Source organism: Boleophthalmus pectinirostris, unplaced genomic scaffold, assembly GCF_026225935.1.
Source record: "Boleophthalmus pectinirostris isolate CB_2022bp ecotype Guang Dong unplaced genomic scaffold, ASM2622593v1 HiC_scaffold_19, whole genome shotgun sequence".
NCBI classification, from domain to species: domain Eukaryota; kingdom Metazoa; phylum Chordata; class Actinopteri; order Gobiiformes; family Gobiidae; genus Boleophthalmus; species Boleophthalmus pectinirostris.
In genome coordinates this window covers 38,736,575-38,761,597 of record NW_026571140.1, presented here as the reverse complement: position 1 = coordinate 38,761,597, position 25,023 = coordinate 38,736,575, and the positions used below count along the sequence as shown (strand labels likewise).

The 25,023-nt window shown below is 39.4% G+C and overlaps 1 protein-coding gene across 1 annotated transcript in view; it reads right to left on the bottom strand.

The window, feature by feature from the left end:
- lrp4 (low density lipoprotein receptor-related protein 4) overlaps positions 1–25,023 on the bottom strand; it is a 369,462-nt gene that overhangs the window by 38,123 nt on the left and 306,316 nt on the right. Inside the window, 5 exon segments of the mRNA XM_055154780.1 lie at positions 480–656; positions 6,945–7,162; positions 9,450–9,606; positions 10,386–10,616; positions 24,850–24,975. Of these exon segments, the coding sequence (XP_055010755.1) occupies positions 480–656; positions 6,945–7,162; positions 9,450–9,606; positions 10,386–10,616; positions 24,850–24,975 (909 nt within the window).

Here is a 25,023-nt window from a genome sequence, read left to right as displayed (position 1 = left end):
CTCAACCAGGTCTCAATCAGGTCTCAGCCAGGACTAAAACAGGACTAAACCAAGGACTAAACCAGGACTAAAACCAGGACTAAAACAGGATTTAGCCAGGACTTAACCATACAGTGCCTCTTCCCATACCCCCCCCCTTCTCCACTGGACCACTGAATTAGAAAGTATTGTATTGTCATAATCAGGAAGTGCATGTTAGGATGCTAGTTGTTAGCGTTACTGCTTTGGTCTGTGAAAGTTGTGAAAGTTGTGAAAAAGTGCTTATAAATCATCTCTATGAATAATTAGGACGCTCTGAATGCAGAAGGTAAGACAGGATTGACTCTGGACGACTGCAAACTGTCTAAAATGAACTAGTTCTATTTGTCACATTTTTAAAACAGTAAAAATCAGGCACAGAAACTTTAAAATCCAACACCTGTCAGACTATGGTGTAAAACACATGAATAATAGACCTGAGTAAACGTGTGTGTCCTAACCTGCGGGCTGCCTCTGGGGGTGCAGCGTATGGATGTCCATGGGGAAGTGCAGCTTGTTGCGGATCACTTCCTGGTTCTTGCCGGTGAATTTGTTGGCGCTGTTGATGCTCTTGGTGTGCCAGTCGGTCCAGTACAGGCTGTCCTCGAACACGGTGATGGCGAACGGGTGAGGGAGGCCTGAGGGGACACAGAGAGGAGAAGAGAGTTTAAAATAGTGTGATTTTGTTTCTGAAAATGATCATTATTAATTCAATTCATTTATTTAAAACCAGGACAGTGCACAGAAAACATCAAACTCGGAGAGAAAAGACGCGCTGTGCCAGATTTAGCTAAAAGCCATTTTCCATCTGCAGCCCATCTCCTTTGTTTGGGAGGTTACACGAGATGTTTCTGTCTGTTCTTGAGGTAATCTGAAATTGTTTAAAAGGACTATAAGAAATGCTAATATTTGCACGTTTCAGTATTGAGCTATTGGCCTTGAATCTCCAGCACAGGCCCACATGTTGTTTCAGTTCAACACCCGACTAAACGAGACCTTTAACTTCCCCCGTTAGAGTTTCCACAGTACTCATTTCAAGTAGAGGTAGGAGTAGAGGTCCGCATTTGCAGTATTTTGTGCAAGTCCCGCAAGATAGGGACGTTTGCTTTCTTAAACTCTATCAAACACGAAGAAGTGGAAAGAAATTGTCTAGATTAGACCACACATGCAAGTTTAGGCTGCTTAAAATGTTTTTATTAATGCCAAATAAAATATTCAGCACAAATGATGTATGAGAGGCAAACATTAATCATTTGTATATTTTACTTTACACTAATATTTAGTTTACGGGACTGCAGTTTATCATCCCACCCGCCAGCAACGAGCTTTACAAATGTATCCGTGCCGCACTGTTTTGCGTCGGGTCCCGCAGGGCTCTAATTTCAAGCTCTATTTTGAAATTAAAAAGAGGTTATATCAGATATTGACACCTAAGTAAGTATTGTGGTACTAGTTTCAGTATTTATTAGTATGTGGCAATGTTTATTTTGCTTTCATCAACATCAAAATATACAATTTAAACACACACACCACAGTTAAAGAAAACATATTGTCTTTGTGTTTGCTGTATCTATGTAATCTATGACACCCGTGGATCATTATGTTCATTCATCATCGAATTAATAAAAGAAACAACTCTGCTGACTTCTGTGTTAAACTGGTGACCAATGGGAACAATCTGCAGATTTTGTTTTCACTGTAACCAAAATGAGTACCAAATGCGCCTAAATTCTACGCATTTCACCGATTAAGAAAATAAAATTAAAGAGCGTAGTAAATACAGAGCAGTGGGTGTGTGCTGGTGGTGAAAACGGGGGTTAATTACTTATTTTTGAGACACCAAACATACACAAATCACTTAAAATACAACTTTGAGCGTGTAAATAAGTAGGGAAAACAACTAAAACATCCATAAAAGCTTTGAAAAGTTGATTTTGCGTAACAGGTTTACAGCTTTAAAGGGTCCATCTCATGAAAAATAACTCTTTTCACAGTGTATCTTCTGCACATAAACAAGCACAATTTGGGTTCTGGAACATCCATTACACAATAGTTATGAAATCTTACCGATTTCTTGGAGGCATCACAGACCAGGAACTATGAAAGTCCGACTATTGCTCATCCCCCCCACCTGTCCTGAGAAAGCACAGGCTCCACCCTCCAAATGTGACGTCGGCTTTGAGTGAGCCGCCCTTCCTCCGCCATCTCAGGGAGGGAGGGGGAGACAGACGTGCACCCTGATAGCAGCAGGAATAAACTTTTATTCATGTGCCACATGTGATGAACCCGGAATCGGACGAGGACTTTGAGGTAGAGGTCTGTGCGGGACAGAATTTTCACTCCCGCGCCCGCAAAGAATTGTAATTTTCAGTCCTGCATCTGCGATATTTTGATCTGTGCCCGCCCGTAAATCCCGCAGGATGGGATTCTTTGCTTTCTTAAACTCTATCAAACATGCAGAAGCGAAAGGAATTGGGCTGCGTATGGGAGGAGGCGCGGTGGGCGGTCCGGCAGCATGGTTAAGTCCTGGCTTGTGAAGCACTTTCTGCTATGTCAAACGCGTCACAGGTGTATCTGCCGTGTCATTGTAGCAGCTTTAGTTCATTGTCATGTGGGAGGGAGGCAGAAATACACTGCAATTTGTTAAAAAAAATGCAGAATCAATCTAAAAAAAACACTTTGGCGGAATATACAAGGCCCACACATCACTCTTAGAAGGTAGAAAGCTCTGAAAAGTTGATTAGCATGAGATGGGCCCTTTAAGTGCATCAGCGTGTCTTACCTTGCAGCTCGGCCCGTTTACATTGTGTTACATAAGACGTGTACATTCACTGCGTGCTGATTGTATGGAAAAACCTATGCCGCCTTCTGCTGTGTTAAATGCAGGTACTAAACACTAATGGAGGTTCAAAACAACAGGCCTATTCATTACAGAGGAGCTGACGTGCCAAAGCCAAAATATCAGGTTTAAAAAGGACAGATCTGGACAAACACCAAGGTCATAATGGACCATAAACACACCACACTTCTGATGTAGTTACAGATTTTTACAAGAAACTGCCTTTTGTTTTGGAGCTTTTAACAGTTTTCAAACGTGTTTTCCAGGTCGGACTCGCAGTTTAATGAGGAACATACCAGGTGTTAACAGGGAAAGTTCAGAAACACCCAAACTTTGTGTCCACTGCTGATTTAATTTGGCTTTGATCTAGTTTACTGAAGCGGGTAAACAAAGAACTGCTATTGTAAAAAGAATAATTTGGGTCTTCTAAGAAATAAAGACGGCACTGAAGTTTTAAAATCGTATCAGTTTGCAAATTCAGCTACAGAAAATTTCTATTTTTGTTTTAAATATACATTATTTTGAGTGATATTAACAAAAATTAACTTCTCAAGCCTTCATAGCTTCACAGTATGTTTTTTTAATCTAAAATGTATTCATTTACTGGGAAAATACTGTGTTTTAAAAGTAAATGTAACAATATCAAAATTTCTCGGTACGATATTATCACGATACTTATTGCGATATTTTGGAGAGGCTGATATAACTGTAGATAGGACACATTTCTGCACGTTTAAAATACCTTGACGAAATTTTTGTGTGAATTATTTCCATCATAATCCCAAGAATTCGAAAGTGTGAGCTCAGTCTGTTTGTCTTCTGTACCTCTCGCTTAACAAACGGGATCCCGCTTTGTTGTCGCTCCACATACAAAATGTTCTCTGCAAACTCTGGATGATTTAGGCAGTCAAAGGTTTCATTTTTGGTCCTTCCTGTGGATCAATCCTGCCCATCGTCTTCCAGTACTACGGCCCCCGTCTGTGGAACTGCAGTCGGAGGAGCTCAGGGCTGCAGAGAACGTTCATGTTTTGAAGAGCAGGCTCAAGACCCACCTTTTTAGCTCAGCTTTTGAATGAAATCTTATACTTTTACTTGTTTTTATTGTGCACATTCTATTATATTTATTCATTTTAGGCATATTTTTAGGATTTCCAGTGCTTCCTCTGCACCAGGAGCCCGAGGTTGGCTGCGGCTGCCGGGTCTGTCCCGTGGGCTCCTGGTGGAGGGTTGGTGCTTGGGCTTCATCTCTCCCCTGGGCCCTGTGGTGGTTCCTGGTGGTGGTGGACGTCTCTCTGCTCCCGATGTAGACGGCTCCTCTGATGGTGCTTTCTCAACTGGTTCGCCTGTATTCAGCCTCACATTTTACCATGTGCGGTCTTATGTATTTTAGCATGTTAATGTGTGTGTGTGAGTGTGTGTGCATGTTTGTACGTATGTGCGTGTGTGTGTCTGGGTTGTTTGGTTATGTGGGGTCGGGCAGTTGTGGGGGTTGGTCGGTGGTTGGATGGAGATGTGGGATTGTTTTTAATCATTGTAAAGTGTTACATTGTGTGAAAAGTGCTTTATTGAGTTTGATTTGATTTGATTCACCTTTCACTATTTTTCAATACACGCATGAAGAATCTCTGACTTCCGGTCATTGCGCAATGCAAACTGGGAAGGATTTTCCGAAAAAGTGAGCATCAAACCTCCATGTTTGTTTTCCCAGTGGGATGCGTCTATTGACAAAGTCGATCTTTTCAAGTCTTTTGAACCATATCACTTTTGTTTCTGGTTCTGATATTGTCATATTTTAGTTTTGGGATTCGGATATCGTTAATTGTGTGATTGTTGCATGTCCTAACAGTGGAAAATGGCTCAAGAAATGTGTTTGTGAACACCATAAATGCAAAAGGGAATCAGATGTGTGTGACTGCAAACCTCTGTTCAAAGTGTTTCTCTTCCCAACGGAATTGAAAAACAGTGAAAGGTGAAGACGATGGGCAGGATTAATCCACAGGAAGAATCAAAAAGGAAACCTTTGACTGCCTAAATCATCCTGAGTTTGCAGCGAACATTTTGTTTACCAAAACATGCATGAATGACATCTAAATCTCTTCAGGCGTGTTTCTGACGAGAGAACAACATTATAACACGGCTCCAAAAAGTCGATTTAGCATAATACCCGTGTTTAAGGTTCGTTCTTTAAAAGGTCTCTCTGTAATCTTGACATTGAGAAAACCTGTTCTCCATAAATTCCCGCATAAACCTCTTGGCGGTGACGAGCGGTGACGAGCGGTGACTTTGAGAGCGCGCGCTGCAGTCTGGGGCTCGTGTCTGTAATGATGTGTGCAGAGGAGATCAGCCTGTAATTGGCCTGTCCCTCTCCCGGCCTCTGTTTGCTCTGACAACAGCGGGGACAAAGGGTCGAGCGAGCGCCCAAACAGGCAGGCTAAGCTAACGGCGGGAAAGCTAATAAACGCTAATGCTAACGGCGGAAAGGCTAACAGAGACGCCGGTTTCTGTTAAAAGGCAGAGCTCCGTTTGACACAGAGGTGAAGGAGTTTGTAACATGTCAATTATGACTCTAATAGTTTAACAGATCATTTCCTGTTATCAGTTTTTTACCTATTTTTTTCATAAAGACTTGGATTAAAAGGGTTGCAAATTATTTTCTGTATTATTTATTTTTTCCAATATTCAAATCTCACGGTACAATATTATCACTATATTCATTTCACCGTACGACATTTATTGTGATATTTTGGACCAGGACTAAACCAGGATTAAACAGGTCTAAACAAGGAGTAAACCAGGTCTAAACCAAGACTAAACCAGAACTAAACCAGGTCTAAACTAGGACTAAACCAGGTTTAAACCAGGACTGAAACCAGGTCTACACCAGGTCTAAAACCAGGACTAAACCAGATCTAACTAGGATTAAAACCAGGACTAACCCAGGACTAAACCAGGTCTAAACCACGATAAAACCAGGTCTAAACAAGGCCTAAACCAGGACTAAAACCAGAACTAAACCAGGTCTAAACCAGAGCTGAACCAGGACTAAACCAGGTCTAACCTGGGACTAAACCAGGACTGAAACCAGATCTACACCAGGTCTAAAACCAGGACTAAACCAGGTCTAAACCAGAGCTGAACCAGGACTAAACCAGGACTAAAAACAAGGAGAAAACCTGATCTAAAACCAGGAGTAAACCCAATCTAAAAACAGGACTAAACCAGGTCTAAAATCAGGACTAAACCAGGTCTAAATTAGGACTGAACCAGGACGAAACCAATACTAAACCAGATCTAAACCAGGACTAAACCAGGACTAAACCAGGTCTAAACCAGGTCTAAACCAGGACTGAACCAGGACTGAACCAGGTCTAAAAAAGGTCTAAACCAGGACTAAACCAGGTCTAAACCAGGACTGAACCAGGACTGAACCAGGACTAAACTAGGACTGAACACGGACTAAACCAGGTCTAAACCAGGTCTAAACCAGAACTGAACCAGGACTAAACCAGGACTGAACCAGGACTGAACCAGGTCCTGACGAGAAACAGAATTGTGCAATGAAGTATCACGATATATCACTGAATCGATTTTTTCTTACACCCCTAATATTAACAGTTTTAGCTGTTTAGTCTCCACCAAATATCGCAATAAATATCGTACCGTGGGATTTGGATATCGTTACATCCTTATTCTTAATTAATAACATATTGATTCATTGTAATTATTATTTTAGACCTGTATTTTCAGAGTTGGTACGAGTCGAGAATAGACAAGATTGGGTCCCAAGAACGATAAAAGGCTTTGACATAATTTATAATACATAAGTTCTGCAGTTCAGACCACAGTTTTGATTAATTATTTCATATTTTCACTGGCTTTTTGAAACCACAGCTTCTCAAAAGTAACTCACTCTCTTTCTGTCCAACCCAAATATAACCACATGGGAAAAAATCTCACAAGACCATTTTCCAAAAGCGCACTATCTGATGGCAATTTAATCTCACAAGATCTTACGCCGCGATATCTTCTCACTTTCCCGTACACTCCCCTTATAATTTTATATTCCATTTCCTCCTCCTCCCGGTACCTTGGCTGATGACGGCTTTGCGGTTGCGCCCGTCCAGGTCGGCCCTCTCGATGACGTGGTGCTTGGCGTCGACCCAGTAGATGCGGTGGCTGGCGTAGTCGATGGTGAGTCCGTTGGGCCAGAACAGGTGAGTGTCTGCGATGACTCGGCGGTTTGAGCCGTCCATGTTTGAATACTCGATACGAGGAGTGTTCCCCCAGTCGGTCCAGTAGATTTTACTGAAGAGAGACGAGAGGGACACAAATGATTAGGCCAATGTTGTTCTAAATAAACAGCTGACCCTTATGTAGCAGATAATACTCCCTACAACTCTACAACTCAGCTTTATGTAACAGATAATACTCCCTACAACTGTTCAATAACTCATCCTTATGTAACAGATAATACTCCCTACAACTCTACAACTCAGCTTTATGTAACAGATAATACTCCCTACAACTGTACAATCAACTCACCCTTATGTAACAGATAATACTCCCTACAACTGTACATTAACTCACCCTTATGTAACAGATAATACTCCCTACAACTCAGCTTTATGTAACAGATAATACTCCCTACAACTCAGCTTTATGTAACAGATAATACTCCCTACAACTGTACAATAACTCACCCTTATGTAACAGATAATACTCCCTACAACTCAGCTTTATGTAACAGATAATACTCCCTACTACTCTACAACTCAGCTTTATGTAACAGATAATACTCCCTACAACTGTACAACAACTCACCCTTATGTAACAGATAATACTCCCTACAACTCAGCTTTATGTAACAGATAATACTCCCTACAACTCAGCTTTATGTAACAGATAATACTCCCTACAACTCACCCTTACGTAACAGATAATACTCCCTACAAATCTACAATAACTCAGCTTTATGTAACAGATAATACTCCCTACAACTCAGCTTTATGTAACAGATAATACTCCTTACAACTGTACAATAACTCACCCTTATGTAACAGATAATACTCCCTACAACTCAGCTTTATGTAACAGATAATACTCCCTACAACTGTACAATAACTCACCCTTATGCAGCAGATAAAAATGCTTATTAAATCAGTTTGATTCTGTTCAGTTGTAACTTGCATTTTCAAAAACACAGATTTCCTCCTATTTTTAGCTTTACGTCGTATTTTAACGTAATCTCAGAGCGTTTGACACCGTTTTGGCTGCCCTTGATGGGAGCTTTCACTGTATTTTTCTCCGCTAAGTGACCGCCCTCATAAACTACATAAGTCGAGCTTTTCTCAGGGGCTCAGACCTAAAACTCACGGCTCAAAACTGTTTTTTTTTTTTTTTTTTAAATCTTGTTTCAGCAGATGAACGCCTGTGGCCATCAGCTCAAATCTTGTTTAGACTCAACGTAAAGTAGGACAGCAACTTTTGAACAGTTTACAGAAAAATAAGGACACAACAACAACGAACAACTCAAGGCTGATGCAGATTTAATGTACTTTTTTTTGGCACTAACTACACTTTTAACAGCCTCAATAAAGCAGGAACAAAGACCCACAGACTCAAAGACTTCATAATTAACTAAAAGTTTATTTATTATCAATGACTCAGGATTATCAAGTTCTTAAAGAGGGGCTATTACAGTTTTTATTTTTTATTATAGTTTTGAAAATGCTGAAAACAACATATTAACATGTTTAATAAGTTTCAGTTTAGTTTCTGATGCTCTAAGTCTCCTCTCCATTTGCTAAATCACCCCCCCTTCAGAGCACTATCACAACACAATCAGAGTTCATCCCACTAATGAAACTACTGCACATCACACCGGGTTTGTGAAGTTGTAGTGCATGGTTTTGTATCATGTTTTTGTATATTTATGGAGAATTGTCATGTGGGAGCATTGTATTGCTAACCGTAAGGAGGGCAGACATGTCAAACTCAGGCCCAGGGGCAAAATTTGGCCTGCAATAGAATTATATTTGGCCTGTGAGATCATATCAAATATGTATTAGAGCTGCCCGCCGGTTACAGATAGACTGTAGAGACATTATTTCTTTAAAATGTTGTTATTATTTTATATTTTGCTTGTTCTGGATTCAATGTTTAAGCAAAACTATTATTAAACATTTATTTTAATAAGAAAAGGTTTAACATTACATATCTCGAAAGAAGAGAAAACACGTAGATGTTGTTGACATTTTTCAGTAAATATTTAGTTTGGTAAACGACTTAGTCCCAGTTTGAATTTTGAGTTTGACACCCCTGGAATGGGGCTTGGGAGAGATCGCTAATTTACTCAAACATGCATGGATGACATCTAACTTGTAACATTCTAGGCAAAGCAATAAGTCCACAGAGACAAGAAGGACCCTCTACCAGAAAAGTTAGAGTGGACCTTTAATTAACTACTCTAGTCACCAAATCTGACTAAATCTTAATTGTATCATTGTGAATTAAGTCTTTGTTCATACTTTATCAGGACTAATTAAGCTGTAGTTATTATGAAATAGAAACACATCAGAACAGAAACTCTTACCCCTCTATTGGGTGCAGTGCGATGGCTCTGGGCTTCTCCATGTTTTGCCACAGCAGAACTTTCCGGTGCGTCCCGTCCAGATTGGCCACTTCGATCCGGGACGTCCCAGAGTCGGTCCAGTACAGTTTATCGTGGATCCAGTCTATGGCCAGACCACCTGCAGATACACACATACACATTATAACAAATATCAGAGAGAAAGGTCTTTTACTGCATCTGAAAGTCAGTCACTGTTCAACTGTGCATTTTCAGGAGAGGAATAAATACAATAAAATGAATGAATGAATATTTACTACGCAGTTGGTATTGAGTCTATTATAGATAGATTATAGTAAGTTTTTTTGTTATTGTTATAATAATGTTTTAGTCAAAGTACTGCATTACAGTTCTAAAGTAGTCAACCCCAAATATATTCTGGAATATAGAAATGTAGATAATTCTCTAACAACACAATTTAATATGTTTTATACTTTTAATTATAAATAAATAAAAAAATAAAAAAATAAAATAAAAGCTAAAAAATTCAATTAAATTAAATAAAAAACTAAAATAAAAAAATATAAAAATAAAATACATAAATACAAATAAAATACAAATAAAAAATAAAATATAATAAAAATAAAAATAAAATTAATAAATAAAAATTCACAAGAAAGTAATACTAGCTTTTACTTTTTTCTTTTACAGCTTATTTTTTATCACAGTAACATACGGAAATGAGAGTAACCTTTTTTAAGACCAGGATGCCAGCTTTTTATTGAATGTACTGTGATTTTTGGGTGATGTTCTGACAAAAAACTGCTTGTAGACTAGTTATTAGGGTTATACATCACGAAGTCTGATTTTAAAAGTCTATAAGCTCGCCTACTATTACTGCCAGACGCAAAAAAAAAAATTTTTTAAATGCTGAAATCAAACCCTCCCAGCGTCCCTCACCTGGGCTCTCGAGTCCTGTAGACACCACCTCCTCCACGTTGGACCCGTTGAGGTTGGCCTTCATGATCCGGTCCAGAGTGACGTCGGACCAGAAGACGAGCTCTCGGTTGTGGTGGAAGTCCAGGGCGATGGCGTTCTCCAGGTTGTTGAGGAGCAGAGTGTACTCCGAGCGATGGGGGAGCACCTGGCGGATGTCTATACGGTTGGCAAACAGCAGCACCGGCTCTGGACCTGAGGGAGGAGACACGGGAGTTAGAAATGAGAGTAATGCTCAGAACCAGAATACCTGTTTTTCTAGGTATAAAAACACCTGTAACTGAATAAGGTAGAGGTAGAGCTGTTTAATGTCATACTGTGGAACATTCTAGGCAGAGTAATAAGCAGGTGAGGAACCCCTAACCAAAAAGTTACATGATGCACCTTTAATGATTTATTCAAAATCTGATGTGACATACGTAAGTTATGTAAATTATTGGGTACCACTTAATAACTACAGTTTTTACCCATGTATATGCAACCAGTATTACTCAAAGTGGAAAAAATATTGTATACAAAATTGTAGAGATATGCTATAGACCACAGGCGTCAAACATGCGGCCCGGGGCCAGATCCGGGACTCCAAGACCTTTAATCTGGCCCTCAGCTGATTTTCTACTAAAATATTTTAATTCTATTTTTTATTATTAATTATTAATATAATATTAATATTATTTTATTAACGCTCTTAAAGGACGATCGTTTTGACTGTTGACCGTGACACCCTCATCAGCAAAATGTCAAAAATGAGAAAAGTGGAGCCGAGTGCAGGATTTTACAACAAAAATTGACTTATTCCTATTTCTACAAGTTAATTGTAAACAAGTTAATGTTAAAACATTGTGTTGAAAATGTATTTTTCTTAAAGTTTTAGGTAGTTCATAATATTATAATATTTTGTAAAAGAAAGAGTTCATCAATTAAAAAAGATTTCTGTAATAGATTTGTGTTTCTCTGCACAAATATTTGAACTTATTGTTATTTTTGGGGTATATATGCCGTGAGTTTTCTGATCCGGCCCCTTTGGGATCAAAGTCGGTTGGATACGGCCCCCTGGACAAAATTGGTTTGACACCCCTGCTATAGACCCTGGGTCAGCGGGCCAACTTTGGACCCCAACTGGATCTGGATTGGCCCATGAGACCCCAACCTCAATTTAAATGTGTAAATTCAGATACATTAGCTACTGACATTGTTCATGATCAGACACTCTCATCAACTTTAGGTGTAATGCTGACAACTAGGGCATCTGATTGTATATATACCGTATTTTTCAGACTATAAGTCACACTTTTTAAAAATTGTTTAGGTGTTTCCTGGGACTTATACTCCGGTACGACTTATATATTAACATTTTCACACTGACAGTCGTGAGAGGCTCTAGTCTTGTCAGTATCTGCTGCTCCTGTTCCTCTTGCACCACTGTCACTTCACTCTACTGCACATGTCTCCTGCAGAAAGAGCCTCTGTCCTGTCTGTATCATGTCAGTCGATCGCACCATTACACAAACTTATAAAGAAGACTGAGACGACTGAACGCAAATGCCCCCGACAAGAAAGCATTTGGTAAACTTGTTCTGTTCTGTTGTTTATGTTATAATTATCTGAAGAACTGTTCATATGTGACGTTAACAGTCTGTTGTCTCTCTTCTATTGTTATTACTATAATTTGCCTTTCCAGATGAAATGTTGGGTCCTGGTCTCTGATTTTATAAAATAAATTTCCTCCAAAAGCGCAACTTATAGTCCGGTGTGACTTAAATATGTTTTTTTATTCTTCAGTACACATTTTTTGGCTGGTGTGACTTATACTCTGGAAAATACGGTGCTCCTTTCTTGTCAAACAGTCGTCAGTCAGCATTGCACACTTTGTCAAACTAAACTTTCCATTAAGCTGAGCATGCAGGGAGCAAGACTATTCTTTTATATTTGTTTTTATGTTGTATTTAAAACAAACACACACACACCACGAATGCAGATTTTTGGCCATTTTTACCAATGTTTTTTGTCAAATAAAACATTGTCTACTGGTAGATATTTTGTGGACCCCGGTTTTGCAAACGGGAAAAGTTTTGGCCCTCAGAGAAATTTAACTGGACACCTCTGCTACAGACAGTATACCTGATGTTCACAAAGCCGCTTTAACATCTAAAAAAATACTGAAACTTAACTTCAAATTTTGTAGTTCCTTTTACAGTCGATTCACATGTGTGCGAAACTTAATCAAGACATTTACAGCCAAATTTTAGCACATTTCTGCGAGTTTGGAAACTAAAAAAGCATCTGGTAATGTACATTTTTCCAGTCCCCAATCTTTATCCTAATTTACTCCTCCGTCCATTCTTGGAAAACAAGATGTATAATTTTTTTGCCATAAACCTTTACAATGTTCAGCTCACAGTACAACATTTCCACTACACAAACGCCCTCTCTTTGCCCCGGACCACGCTCCATTTAACTTTCTTTCTCCACATTTGAGTTGGGACCAAAACCAGGAAGTCTGCCCCTGCCCTGGTCTAATACAAGCAGCTGTGAAAGCACCTGAAGTCATCGTCAATCTGAAACCTTTTACAACCACAACAGCCACAACTTCATTCACTCTGTCCATTCATCTCAATCTGGTCCAACATCTGGATCTGACCTGGTCTACCTCGGCCCCAAACTAACCCGGGTTTAGATCTGATCCAGACTTGGCTTCTGTTTTTTACGAGCAATTGTTCATTTTGGGCAATATATCTTTTCACAGTCAGGTTAAAGTTAAGGTTGGAAGTGGTAAAGTACGGTGCTTGAGTAGAATTTTTCGGTATCTCTACTTAAATTATGTACATTTTGAATTGGAAACTTTTTATTTTTAATTCACTACATTTGAGAAAAAGCTCTGAGTGCCTTGAAGGTGGAAAAGCGCTGTATAAAAATGTGACCATGACCTTTACCTTTCTACGCCACTGCATTTTTGAACAGGACTGAAAAGTAAAAGGATTTTTTATTATAGTTTGAGACTTGCTGAAAAGACTGTGGGGTTTAATTTGAACAAGTTGGTAGTTTGAGCGAACAAAAATATACAAATAAAAACTGCTATGAATCAATTGTTTGTGTTGAACAAAATGAAAAGTATTTCGTGCAGATTTTGAGATCAAATAAAGCTTCAGTTGCAGTGATTTTTGATAAATATTTGAGCAAAAACCTTTATCAGAATCACTACAACTGAAGCTTTATTAGACCTCAAAACCTTCACGAAACACTTTTACTTTTTTCTCTTGAGGTACATTTTACAAACAAAGCGTTGAGATGGATGTAGACGAAGACAGACATTCTGTGTTGGCAACGATTTACGAGATCGAGGATTTAAAGCCAGAACAAAGAGAATGTTTGGTGAATTTTATCAAGGGAAAGACGTTATTGCCCTTTTTCCTACGGGATTTGGCGCATTACATACGTCACGACCAAAATGCAGTTATTGGTTAAATAAAAAAAGTACCCGCCTACTGTCAAGTGAACGAATCCTAATGCTGCGAGGTCAGACGGTTTCCACGAAGTGAGTATTTCTTTGCTCTGGTATCTGCACTTTTACTAATGTATAAAAATTGAGTACTTCATCCACCACTGGGGTTAGGATTAGGGTTAAATGTATGAAAAGGTAATTTGGGTAACTTTACACCAGGGGTGTCCAAACTTTTATCATCAAGGGCCACATATCTAAACACAGACAAAGCAGAGGGCTGATCGAGGGCTGTAGACTGGTGCTCAATACAGTTAATAAATGAAATATGTGCATGTCTAACGTGTTAAACGTTAGAATGAGCCATCAGTCTTTATTCACGTTAAGATCCTTAAAACTACACAATAAATATTAAATATCGGTTTTATCCAGGTTGATTTTCAAAAAACTTGCAAGAAAAAGGTAATTTGCAAGGTAATTTGGGTCAATTCTCCTGCAAGCCTGAGGGCCAAGAAAAATTTGTCTGAGGGCCGCATTTGGCCCACGGGCCATAGTTTGGACATGCCTGCTTTACAGCTTTGGGACAGATAAGATAACTAAGCCTGTCACGATAACAAATTCTGAAGTACCGTATTTTCCGGGCTATTAGTTGCTCTGGATTATAAGACGCACTGTCATTAAATGGTCTATTTTCGAACTTTTTTCACAAATAAACCGCACTGGACTTTAAAGGAAACACAACAGTTGGATGGTGAGTGGTTTTGTTTGTTTGTTCGTTCACGGTGACTCTGGGCTTTGTTCAGTTGTGGCGTGTAGGGAGGGTGCTGTCTGGAACCACTGGATTGTCGGCGTGTTCGCAGTGACTCAGTTGTTCAGTTGTGTCTAGAAGTGGCACATTGCACTAGCTTTTCGGTTCGTTCCTCTGTTCCGTTCCTCGTCGTGGAGTGATGAGTGTGTCTGTGGGTGTTTTTCGCTGTGTGGTCGCTGTCTGCTCCGTGTGTGTTTGCGTGCGCTGCGGGTGCTGTGGTTTTCTAGTTTATTGAAGTCGTGCTGTGACACCTGAGTGGAATTGTGTATAGGGCGCTCTGGATTGTGGGGCGTTTTTTTGATGGGGTTGGAGGCTTAAGAGCGCGCCTAATAACGCGGAAAATACGGTACGATATATTGCAAATAAAGTAGGAAAGTATAGTAGTAGTAGTAGTAGTAGTAGTAAAGTACAAGTAAATATATATGACAAAAGACAATGCTGAAACTAATTTATGGCACTGACACAAAAAACAAAGAGCAAAAACTCTTCTAAATTTACAATACTGTTTAAAAAAAGCATGAGCTGTAATAACTAAAAAGCAAAATGAAACACTTTTTGGTTGGGGATCCGGTCCGTTACCGTCTTGTTTCTATGGAGATCGGTCTGGAATGTTCCACAGTGTGACATTAAACAGCTCCAACTTACATTTATTCAATTACACGTGGTTTTATAGCTCAAAAATACCTAAAAAAACAGACATTCTGACTGTGAGCGGGGTCGCCTCTCCACAGATCTGACCTGTAACTTGGTCTGGTTTAGTCTCCGTGAAGATAAAAAGGTTTAATACCATTCTGCGACGAACCCACCACCAGAAAAGTTACACAATGCACCTTTAAATCTCATCATATTCACAAAAAAATAACCAAAATTTTCCCAGTAGTGCAAAGAAAATGATTCAGTTACATACGGGGCAAATATAATGACCTCCGCTAATGTTTTTGAAAAAGGTTAGCCTCGATTAGACTCGCTCATTTATTGCGGTTACTTAATGTTTTTAAATAATTTCTGAAAAGTGGCATAGTAATTTGAAAATAACATGTGAATCTTTATTTTGGCCCTTTGTGTAAAACTTCTGGATTCTTTTACATTTCGCTTGAACTTTTTTCCCCCAAACTTACACTTGCAGTCTTTTTCTGACTCGCGTTTAACTTGGCACGAGCCGAGCGGTGATCTGGACCTGTTCATTTGTATGTGTTTTTGTAGGCTTTATAATGCTATTCCTCTAATTTTGTCTCACAGTTTGATTTGGAACGGACAAATCTTGGCAGAGGATTTTTTTTTTTTTTCTCAAATTTTTGGCTTGTTTTAGGACAGTAACAATATGGAAAGCCCCGACACTGCAGGATGACTTTGAAAAGACAATAATACAAGCGTATGGAATAAGAAAGCTGTCAAAAATATTCGTGTGCATAAAATAGAAATCCGTGCATATTTGGCTGTAGTTGCGCATAAAATAAATATTTGTAAACTCTCAAATGAGTCCAGTCATACATAAAATATATTGTGTGAATTTTATCCATCAGAATACGAATTGAAAAATTACGACGTCATGAATTACAATCACGAAATGAAAATTTACGATTACGCTTTCATCAGTACGAATACGAATTCACAGACGTGGAACTTTACTGTCAAAAATACGTCATCACTTCACAGACATTATCCATCGAGCAGAAGAAACATCGATCAAGATCAAGACTGCGCAGCTCAAGTTTGTAGCAGAGTAAAAACAGAGTAATAACACAAGAAGCTACAACAGCGACCAACAAGTGGGTTAATTAAAAATCTATTGTAAAAATGTCTTGAATTCGGGAACCGAACGCTGCTGTATAATATTGTGTAGAAACACCTCCTTTGAACGGGAAATTGCACCTATATGTTAGATAACATAGTGGAGCCAGTTTGCGAACATCCAACGTAACATTATCCCAGGGCTAATTAACAAATATCAGGTTCTCTGTATGTTTAGATTAAAACATTCACGACTACAGCCACAGCGAGCATCAGTCAGTCTTCACTTCAGCTGCATTTCTCGCATGAAATGCCACCAAAAGTTCCTCGGGACGCTGAAATGTCCCAGTTTACACCAAACACGACCAAACTGTCCTGGTTACACATTACAGTTTAATGCAGCTTCCAGCATCAATTAATGTTCGTGTTTACAGGCAACACCTTGGTATGTTTACAGTATTTACCGCTAAGTTTAACGTCACCGTGACGTGGATGGATTTGCTCATTATAACCCATTATAGCTCATGTATAACCCATTATAACTCATGTATAACCCATTGTCTGAAATACTCCATACAAGCGCCTATAGATCTTAGGACGAGCTGTTACCATAGAGTTCATCCCGGAGCGTCAAGGCGTCCAGTTTACATGAAAAGTCTAAAGTGTGTCCATTGCGTCGACGTGGCTTGTGTCTTGTGCGTTCAGGTGTCCAGAGGCGTTGGTATCAGAAGTTGAAAATGCGGAACTTTTGGCGTCAAATGCACCACGTCAACCAACCAGGGACGAGTATCCAGTGACCACAAACACCAGAACAAGAACCACTGAGACGATCACCAGGACAACACCTGGACTGGACCAGGACTAAACCAGGTCTAAACAAGGACCAGACAAGGACTGAACTAGGACTCAACCAGGACTGAACCAGGTCTAAACCAGGACTGAACCAGGACTGAACCAGGTCTAAACCAGAACGAAATCAGGACTGGACAAGGACTGAACCAGGTCTAAACCAAGACTAAACCAGGATGGGTTAAGGACTCAACCAGGACTCAACCAGGACTCAACCAGGACTCAACCAGGACTCGAACCAGGACCGAACCAGGACCGAACCAGGACCGAACCAGGACCGAACCAGGACTGAACCAGGACTGGACAAGGACTCAACCAGGACTCAACCAGGACTAATTCAGGACAGAACCAGGTCTAAACCAGGTCTAAACCAGGACTGGACAAGGACTGAACAAGGACTGAACCAGGACTGAATCAGGACTGGACAAGGACTGAACCAGGACTCAACCAGGACTCAACCAGGATTAATTCAGGACAGAACCAGGTCTAAACCAGGTCTAAATCAGGTCTAAACCAGGACTGGACAAGGACTGAACCAGGTCTAAACCAGGACTGGACCAGAACTGAACCAGGACTAAATCAGGACTAAACCAGTGTCATTAGTGGAGTATAAATATATACACTTTCTATCTTCATGGAGACCAAGTTAGAGGTCAGATCTGTGGAGAGGCGACCCCGCTCACAATCAGAATACTTGGTTTTATTAAGTATTTTTGAGTTATAAAACCACCTGTAATGAAATAAGTGTGAAGTAGTGCTGTTTAATGTCATATTGTGGAACATTCACAACAGAGCAATGACATATCCGTAGAAACAAGACGGCGACGGACTCCCGAACAAAAAGCTACACAGTGCAGCTTTAAGATTTTAAAAGAAGTCATCATAAAATGTCCACTTTTAACATCACTTTGGTCCTTGTGGTCTTGAGTTTCAGGTCATTTGTGGAGTAGAGCCGTTCTAATTTTAAACACCAATTTGTCCAGTACTTAACCTGGTTTTATTTGGGATCACATGACCAAGCCCTGGAGTATAACGTCATATTTGCTCTCGTCTTAGTGACTCACTGCGGCGACAATGGAAATCAATGGGAACTAATGAGAGAGCTGGATTTCTAAGGAACTCTGGTCAAAGCTTCGCTGAAAAATGACTCACCCCTGGTCTTAGGCGTATTCTTCTCTTTTTGGCTTTAAACCAGTGGAGTCCTCACGTAATTCATCTCCTGGCGGTTTAGTTTGAAGCAGGACTGGGCGATACGGCTAAAAATACTGTATACTTTTTGTCCGTGAGCTGATCAGTTGCTGCTTTTGATTTTATTACATTTTCTGTTCTTAGTAAAAACAGTTTAAGCCATGTTATACTGTGGATACCTTGTCAAAAACAGACCTGGAGTTGTGTTTTTTTGTTTTGTTTCATTCACACACGTTTGAGTAACCTTGCATTACACTGGTCCCTCGTTTATCGTGGGGGTTATGTTCTAAAAATAACCCGAAATTTTGCGAAGTACCGTAAAATCTGGACTACTGAGCGCACCTGAATATAAGCCGCAGGTGTTCACATCTTCAAGAACGTTTTAAAGTTCGGGCCGTCTGCTTTCATCACTTCTGAAAGCTTTTGTCATCTTTTTGCATAAAGTGAGTTTGTCACGCTGACATTGCCAAAATCTCATCGACTCACTGACGTCGAGCTCACGTGCAGCAGCTTTATTTACTTCTTCGACAGCCAAATCACTCGCCGTTAACTTAAAAGCTGCATCATCTGCATTTCTTCGTGTGTTTTCCATGAGGAGGGTGTGTGTATGAAGCGCAAAATAACTGTTCAAAACACAATCAAACAAGCATCTTCTTCAGCGCATCATCCCACACTCTACTGCGCATGTCTCCTGCAGAAAGATCCTCTATTCTGTCTGTATCATGTCAGAGTCTTGGAGGATTTCAGCAGATTTCAGACTCTCTCGGGGGCGGGGTTAGTTCTATCGATCAGGTATGAGCGGAATGTCCGGCTACTGAAGTTTGAGACGTTTCTTCTCGTAGACGTATCCCCCTCACTATTGTTCATTTAGCGTCATAACTTATTTTATCCCAACGGCGATAAACTATTTGAGTGCGCTGACAGTATCGTGAGCATAGTGTCGCAACTTCTTGTGAAACCTAGATCCATGTGTAATCGCACAGACAGCGGCGTTTTCTACACGTAACCGTTGTGTTGCCAAACCATAGGCCGTATTTATGAATGGACAACGTGCCAAACAAAGAATCCGTCCATATATTCGCCGCATCGTTTTATTTGCTGCAGGGTTCAAAGTGTGAGGAAAAAAGTAGCGGCTTATAGTCCGGAATTTACGGTAGTCAGTTTCAGTTTTTACAATTATTCTATCGGTTTTAAGGACAGTTACAAACCTTTTTGCATCTTTCTTAAAACGTATTGCTGCTGTCGTCGTCATGTTATTTTCCTCCTTCTTTATATAACGAACCGAAGACTAATTTATTACGTAATGCGCTACAGCCGTGTAACTTCTACCGTCCTTCAGCGTGTCCAGAAGTCCAACTTTTTACGCGACGATTAACATCTTCCTCTGCCTTTTGGGTGCGACTGCAGGAGCTTTTGTCGGTGCAGAACTTTTCGTCGACATTGTGGGTTTTGTCGGGGAGAAAACTTGCAAACATACAGCACTTCAGAATCACACTGGAAGCGATCGAACATTTATGTAAATTTTTTTGAGCTGAACGCATTCTGTACTGGACAGGAGACACGGCACGGAGGAGATTGATTGACAACGGTCTACAGCCAATCAGGACGCAGGGGGAGGAACATAATGCGCGTTCAAAAGTGCGAAACAGCGAGGCCGCGAAAGGTGAACCGCGTTACAGAGCTCAGAATGCTCTGTCCCACCTCGTGATGTCATGAAGCGGTAGTTTTCAAGTTATCAGCTACGTTTTACCTTTAGTTCAGTGGAGATTGGTGCTTACAAATGATTCTAGTGAAGGTTTATAGAGTTTAAAAACACTGTGGAGCACTTCCTGAGTGTTTGAAAGAAGCCCTCAGCCTAAATCTGCAGGGTTTGTGTGTTAAACATGTATAAATCAAACAAATCACACCTCCAGGTCTGTTTGCGATGAGGCAACAACATTATAACAGATCAGAAAATAGTGTAATATGGGCCCTTTATCACTTGCCCATGTGCGAAAACAAGACACAGCTTGAGTGAGAAACAGGAAAGTTACTCAATGTTTACACACACACAAAAAGTCCGATCATTATCTGATTTCTGCAGTGTTTATATTATTGAAACAGTTTCATTTTTTTATGTGGCTAATCTGATTTCCTGCAATGTTCACACCTTTGCAGGTTTTGACAAGAAAATTATACAAAACAGAGCAAACTCATGAAAGAACAAGAGACAAAAATGCCAAAAAGGGTTATCCGTCTCGCCTTTTTGGTTGCCTCTCCACAGATCTGACCTGTAATGTAGCCTGTAGTTGTTTCCCTTGAGATAAATAACTTTAAATCTGCCGTGGAATATTCTAGACAAAGCAATAATATCTCCATAAAGATATAGTTTTTAGTTTTTGAAGTTTAGTTTTTTCTTGTCAGCCGTGATAATTACTGTATTTATCGTTCAGTAAATGAAAGCTTTTTCTTTGCAAAATTTAAGCGATTTTTTGATATTGTTGTTGTTGTAAATTCATAAATATAAATGTTTAACCCGATAATATCTATTCTTGACTTCACCCATGGACTTGTTGTGTTCCACAGTATGACATTAAGCGTGAAGGTGTTGTACATTTGTAGGGAGTATTATCTGTTACATAGGGATTAAGTGTTGTACAGTTGTAGGGAGTATTATGTGTTACATAAAGGTGAGTTGTTATACAGTAGTAGGGAGTATTATATGTTACCTGAGGGTGATTTGTTGTACAGTTGTAGGGAGCATTATCTGTTACAAAAGTGTGAGTTGTTGTACATTTGTAGGGAGTATTACCTGTAACATAAAGGTGAGTTGTACCGTTGTAGGGAGCATTATCTGTTACATAAGGATGAGTTGTTGTACAGTTGTAGGGAGTATTATCTGTTACATAAGGATGAGATGCTATACAGTTGTAGGGAGTATTATCTGTCACATAAGGGTGAGTTGCTGTACATTTGTAGGGAGTATTATCTGTTACATAAGGATAAATTGTTGTACAGTTATAGGGAGTATTATATGTACATAAGGGCGAGTCGCTGTAGAGTTGTAGGGAGTATTATCTGTTTAATCATGTCAAGTTGCTGTACAGTTGTAGGGAGTATTATATATTCCATAAGGACAAGTTGCTCTACAGTAGTAGGGAGTATTATCTGTTTCATAATGTTCAGTTAATGTACAGTTGTAGGGAGTATTATCTGTTACATAGGGATGAGATGCTGTACGGTAGTAGGGAGTATTGTATGTCGCATAAGGATGAATTGTGGTACAGTTGTAGGGAGTATTATCTGTTACATAAAGGTGAGTTGTTACACAGTAGTAGGGAGTATTATCTGTCACATAAGGATGAGTTGCTGTAATGTTACATTAGGGTGAGTTGCTGTACAGTTGTAGGGAGTATCATCTGTTACATACTTGTGAATTGCTGTACAGTTGTAGGGAGTATTATCTGTTACATTAGTGTGAGCTGCTGTATAGTTGTAGGGAGTATTATCTGTTACATTAGTGTGAGCTGCTGTATAGTTGTAGGGAGTATTATCTGTACAAAACAAACATCTCTGGCTCGTGTTTTCACTGACGGAGGTTTTGGCTGTGGACTTGTCCGTTAAAAAGAGCCAGTCTGATCTGAAACGGCCGGACCTGGATTTGATTAGAATTTGATTAATTGTCCCAAACCTCAGTGTGAAGCTTCTTTTCATTTACCCAGGATTTAGAGGATTTAGACGAGCGGCAAGTCCACACTGGAAACTCATACCTCATTTCACGATTACAGACCTTTTTCAGTGATCAAAATGCATGAGTTTGGGGACACAAAACCGAATTATTATTAGAGGAAACTGTCTGAAAACCAAACAGACAATGGACAATGGGCTGGAAATAGTTTGTGTTTTCATCTTATTGTACAAAAAAAAAGAACATGATTCAGAAATGCTTTATTGTATTTTTCAGTGAACAAGATTCCCCAAAGCAAAAGCAAAGCACGTTTCAGTTTTTTTTGTGTAACTAAATTGAGCAATAAAAGGTTCGACTGAAGAAAACGGTTTTAAATACAGTTTTGGAGATAGATTTTTTTTCCCCTTTTTTCAAATTAGATTATTTAGACGTTTGGAGAATTTTCTTTCGGTTTGTTTTGTAGTTAAAGGTGCACTATTTAAGTTTCTGGTGATGGTGCGGGGTACGTCGCCTGCTTGTTGCTATGGATACGTCATTGCTCGGCCCGAAATGTTCCACAGTGTGACTTTAAACAGCTCTATCTTACATTTATTCAATTACAAGTGGTTTTATTGCTCAAAAATAACTGGAAAAATAGGTATTCTGACTGTGAGCGGGGTCGCCTCTCCACAGATCTGACCTGTAACTTTGTCTGCTTTGGTTTCCATGAAGATAGAAATGTTTAATGCCATACTGTGGAACATTTCAGACACCAGAAAAGTGACACAATGCACCTTTAAGGCTCATTAAAGTGAAGTTATGACAAAGTGGCAGAGGTGGGACCAAGTCTTTGTTTTGTAAGTCTCAAGTCTTTGACCTCAAGTCCGAGTCGAGTCCCAAGTCAAATACAGGCAAGTCCAAGTCGAGTCTCGAGTCACTGGCCCATAAGTCCAAGTCAAGTCCAAGTCGTCTGCTTTGAGCGTCAAGTCATTTCAAGTCTTTAAACCAAAGTGCCTAGATTTTTGTGATTTATATAACTTTTAAGATAAATTTTACTTAAAAATTCATAGTATTATTTATATATGAGTATTTATAGAGTATATAAGAGTTGTAGAAATGTAAATTTATCCTTTTTAAATGTTTTGGTAAGATCTTAGTGTGAATCAATGCAGAATAGGACGAATAAAGATTTAAAAGTACTTTTCAAGTCTTACCAAGTCTTTGACCTCAAGTCCGAGTCAAGTCCCAAGTCAAATACAGACAAGTCCAAGTCGAGTCTTGAGTCACTGGCCCATAAGTCCAAGTCAAGTCCAAGTCGTCTGCTTTGGGCTTCAAGTCATTTCAAGTCTTTAAACAAAAGTACCTAGATCAGGGTTTCCCCACATTTGACTACCCCAAATTTAAGATTTTTTAAAGACCTTTTTAAGACCACTTCAATGAAAATTAAGACCAACATCGCACCCTTTATGTGGGCGAAAAACACCAGATCCAATTTTAATAATGACCAATCAACAGGGGTGCTCACACTTTTTCAGCATGCAAGGTACTTATAAAATGATCAAGTCAAAATGATCGACCTGCTACAAAGCCAAGAAAAATGTACTGTACTGAAACACTCTGCGCCTCTTTTTCTTTGGACCCTCACCCACAGTTTGAGAACCTCTTCTTTAAGAGAACTTCCACTGGCACTTTACACAAAACTGTGGAAAAACTGAAGAAAGTGAGTAAGATTTTTAAACCTGTTTTTTCAAGTTTCTAACTGGAGTTACATTCTCTTCTGCACATTTACCAAACCAAATGCACATCGTGACAAACACAGATGTATTTTTGCACTTTTAATAGGCAAACTTCAGCTTCACGTTGTTGTTGTTGTTGTTTTTTCCTCCGTTTAACGTTGCACTACAGCCCAGATGAGTATACAAAAAATAGGCTAATGAAATTTAAGACCTTTGTGAAAAAATTAAGACTTGAACAACATAATTTAAGGAACTTAAATTGGAACTTGGAAATTTAAGACCTTTTTAAGACTTTTAAGACCTGGAGATTTTTGTGATTTATGTGAATTTTAAGATAAATTATACTTAAAAATTCATAGTATATTTATATATGAGTATTTATAGAGTATGTAAGAGTTGTAGAAATGTAAATTTTTCCTTTTTAAATGTCTTGACAAGATCTTAAGAGTGAATAATTACAGTCAGAATAGAATGAATTCAGATTTAAAAGTACTAAAAGTACCAAGTCACAGGGCTCAAGTCCGAGTCAAGTCCCGAGTCAAACACAGGCAGGTCCAAGTCGAGTCTCGAGTCACTGGCCCATAAGTCCAAGTCAAGTCCAAGTCGTCTGCTTTGAGCTTCAAGTCATTTAAAGTCTTTAAACCAAAATACCAAATATAGCTTAGATTTTTGCAATTTATATGAATTTTAAACTAAACTGTACTTAAAAATTCATGGTATATTTATATATGAGTATGTAAGAGTTGTAGAAATGTAAGTAAATGTTTCCTTTTTAAATGTTTTGACAAGATCTTAGTGTGGGAATAGAAAGAATTCAGATTTCTCAACTCACAGGGCTCAAGTCTGAGTCAAGTCCCAAGTCACTGACCTTGAAGTCCAAGTCGAATCCCAAGTCTTAGTCCATTTTATCAAGTCAAGACTCTTGTTCTAATAATAGTGATTCAAGTCTGACTCGAGTCCAAGTCCCCACCTCTGCAAAGTGTTACATAAAAGCTGGTAGTAAAAGAATGTAAACTGATGGTTGGACTCACCCAGGGCCTTGCAGGAGCGTTTGTCGGGTCTGAGCTCGTAGCCTTGCACACACCAGCACTGGAAGCCGCCCTCTGTGTTGGTGCAGCCCTGACTGCAGTAGCCCTCCTCTGCACACTCATCCACATCTGAAACAACGGGAGGAAAGGCTATAAGAACCGTAATGAACCACTCAA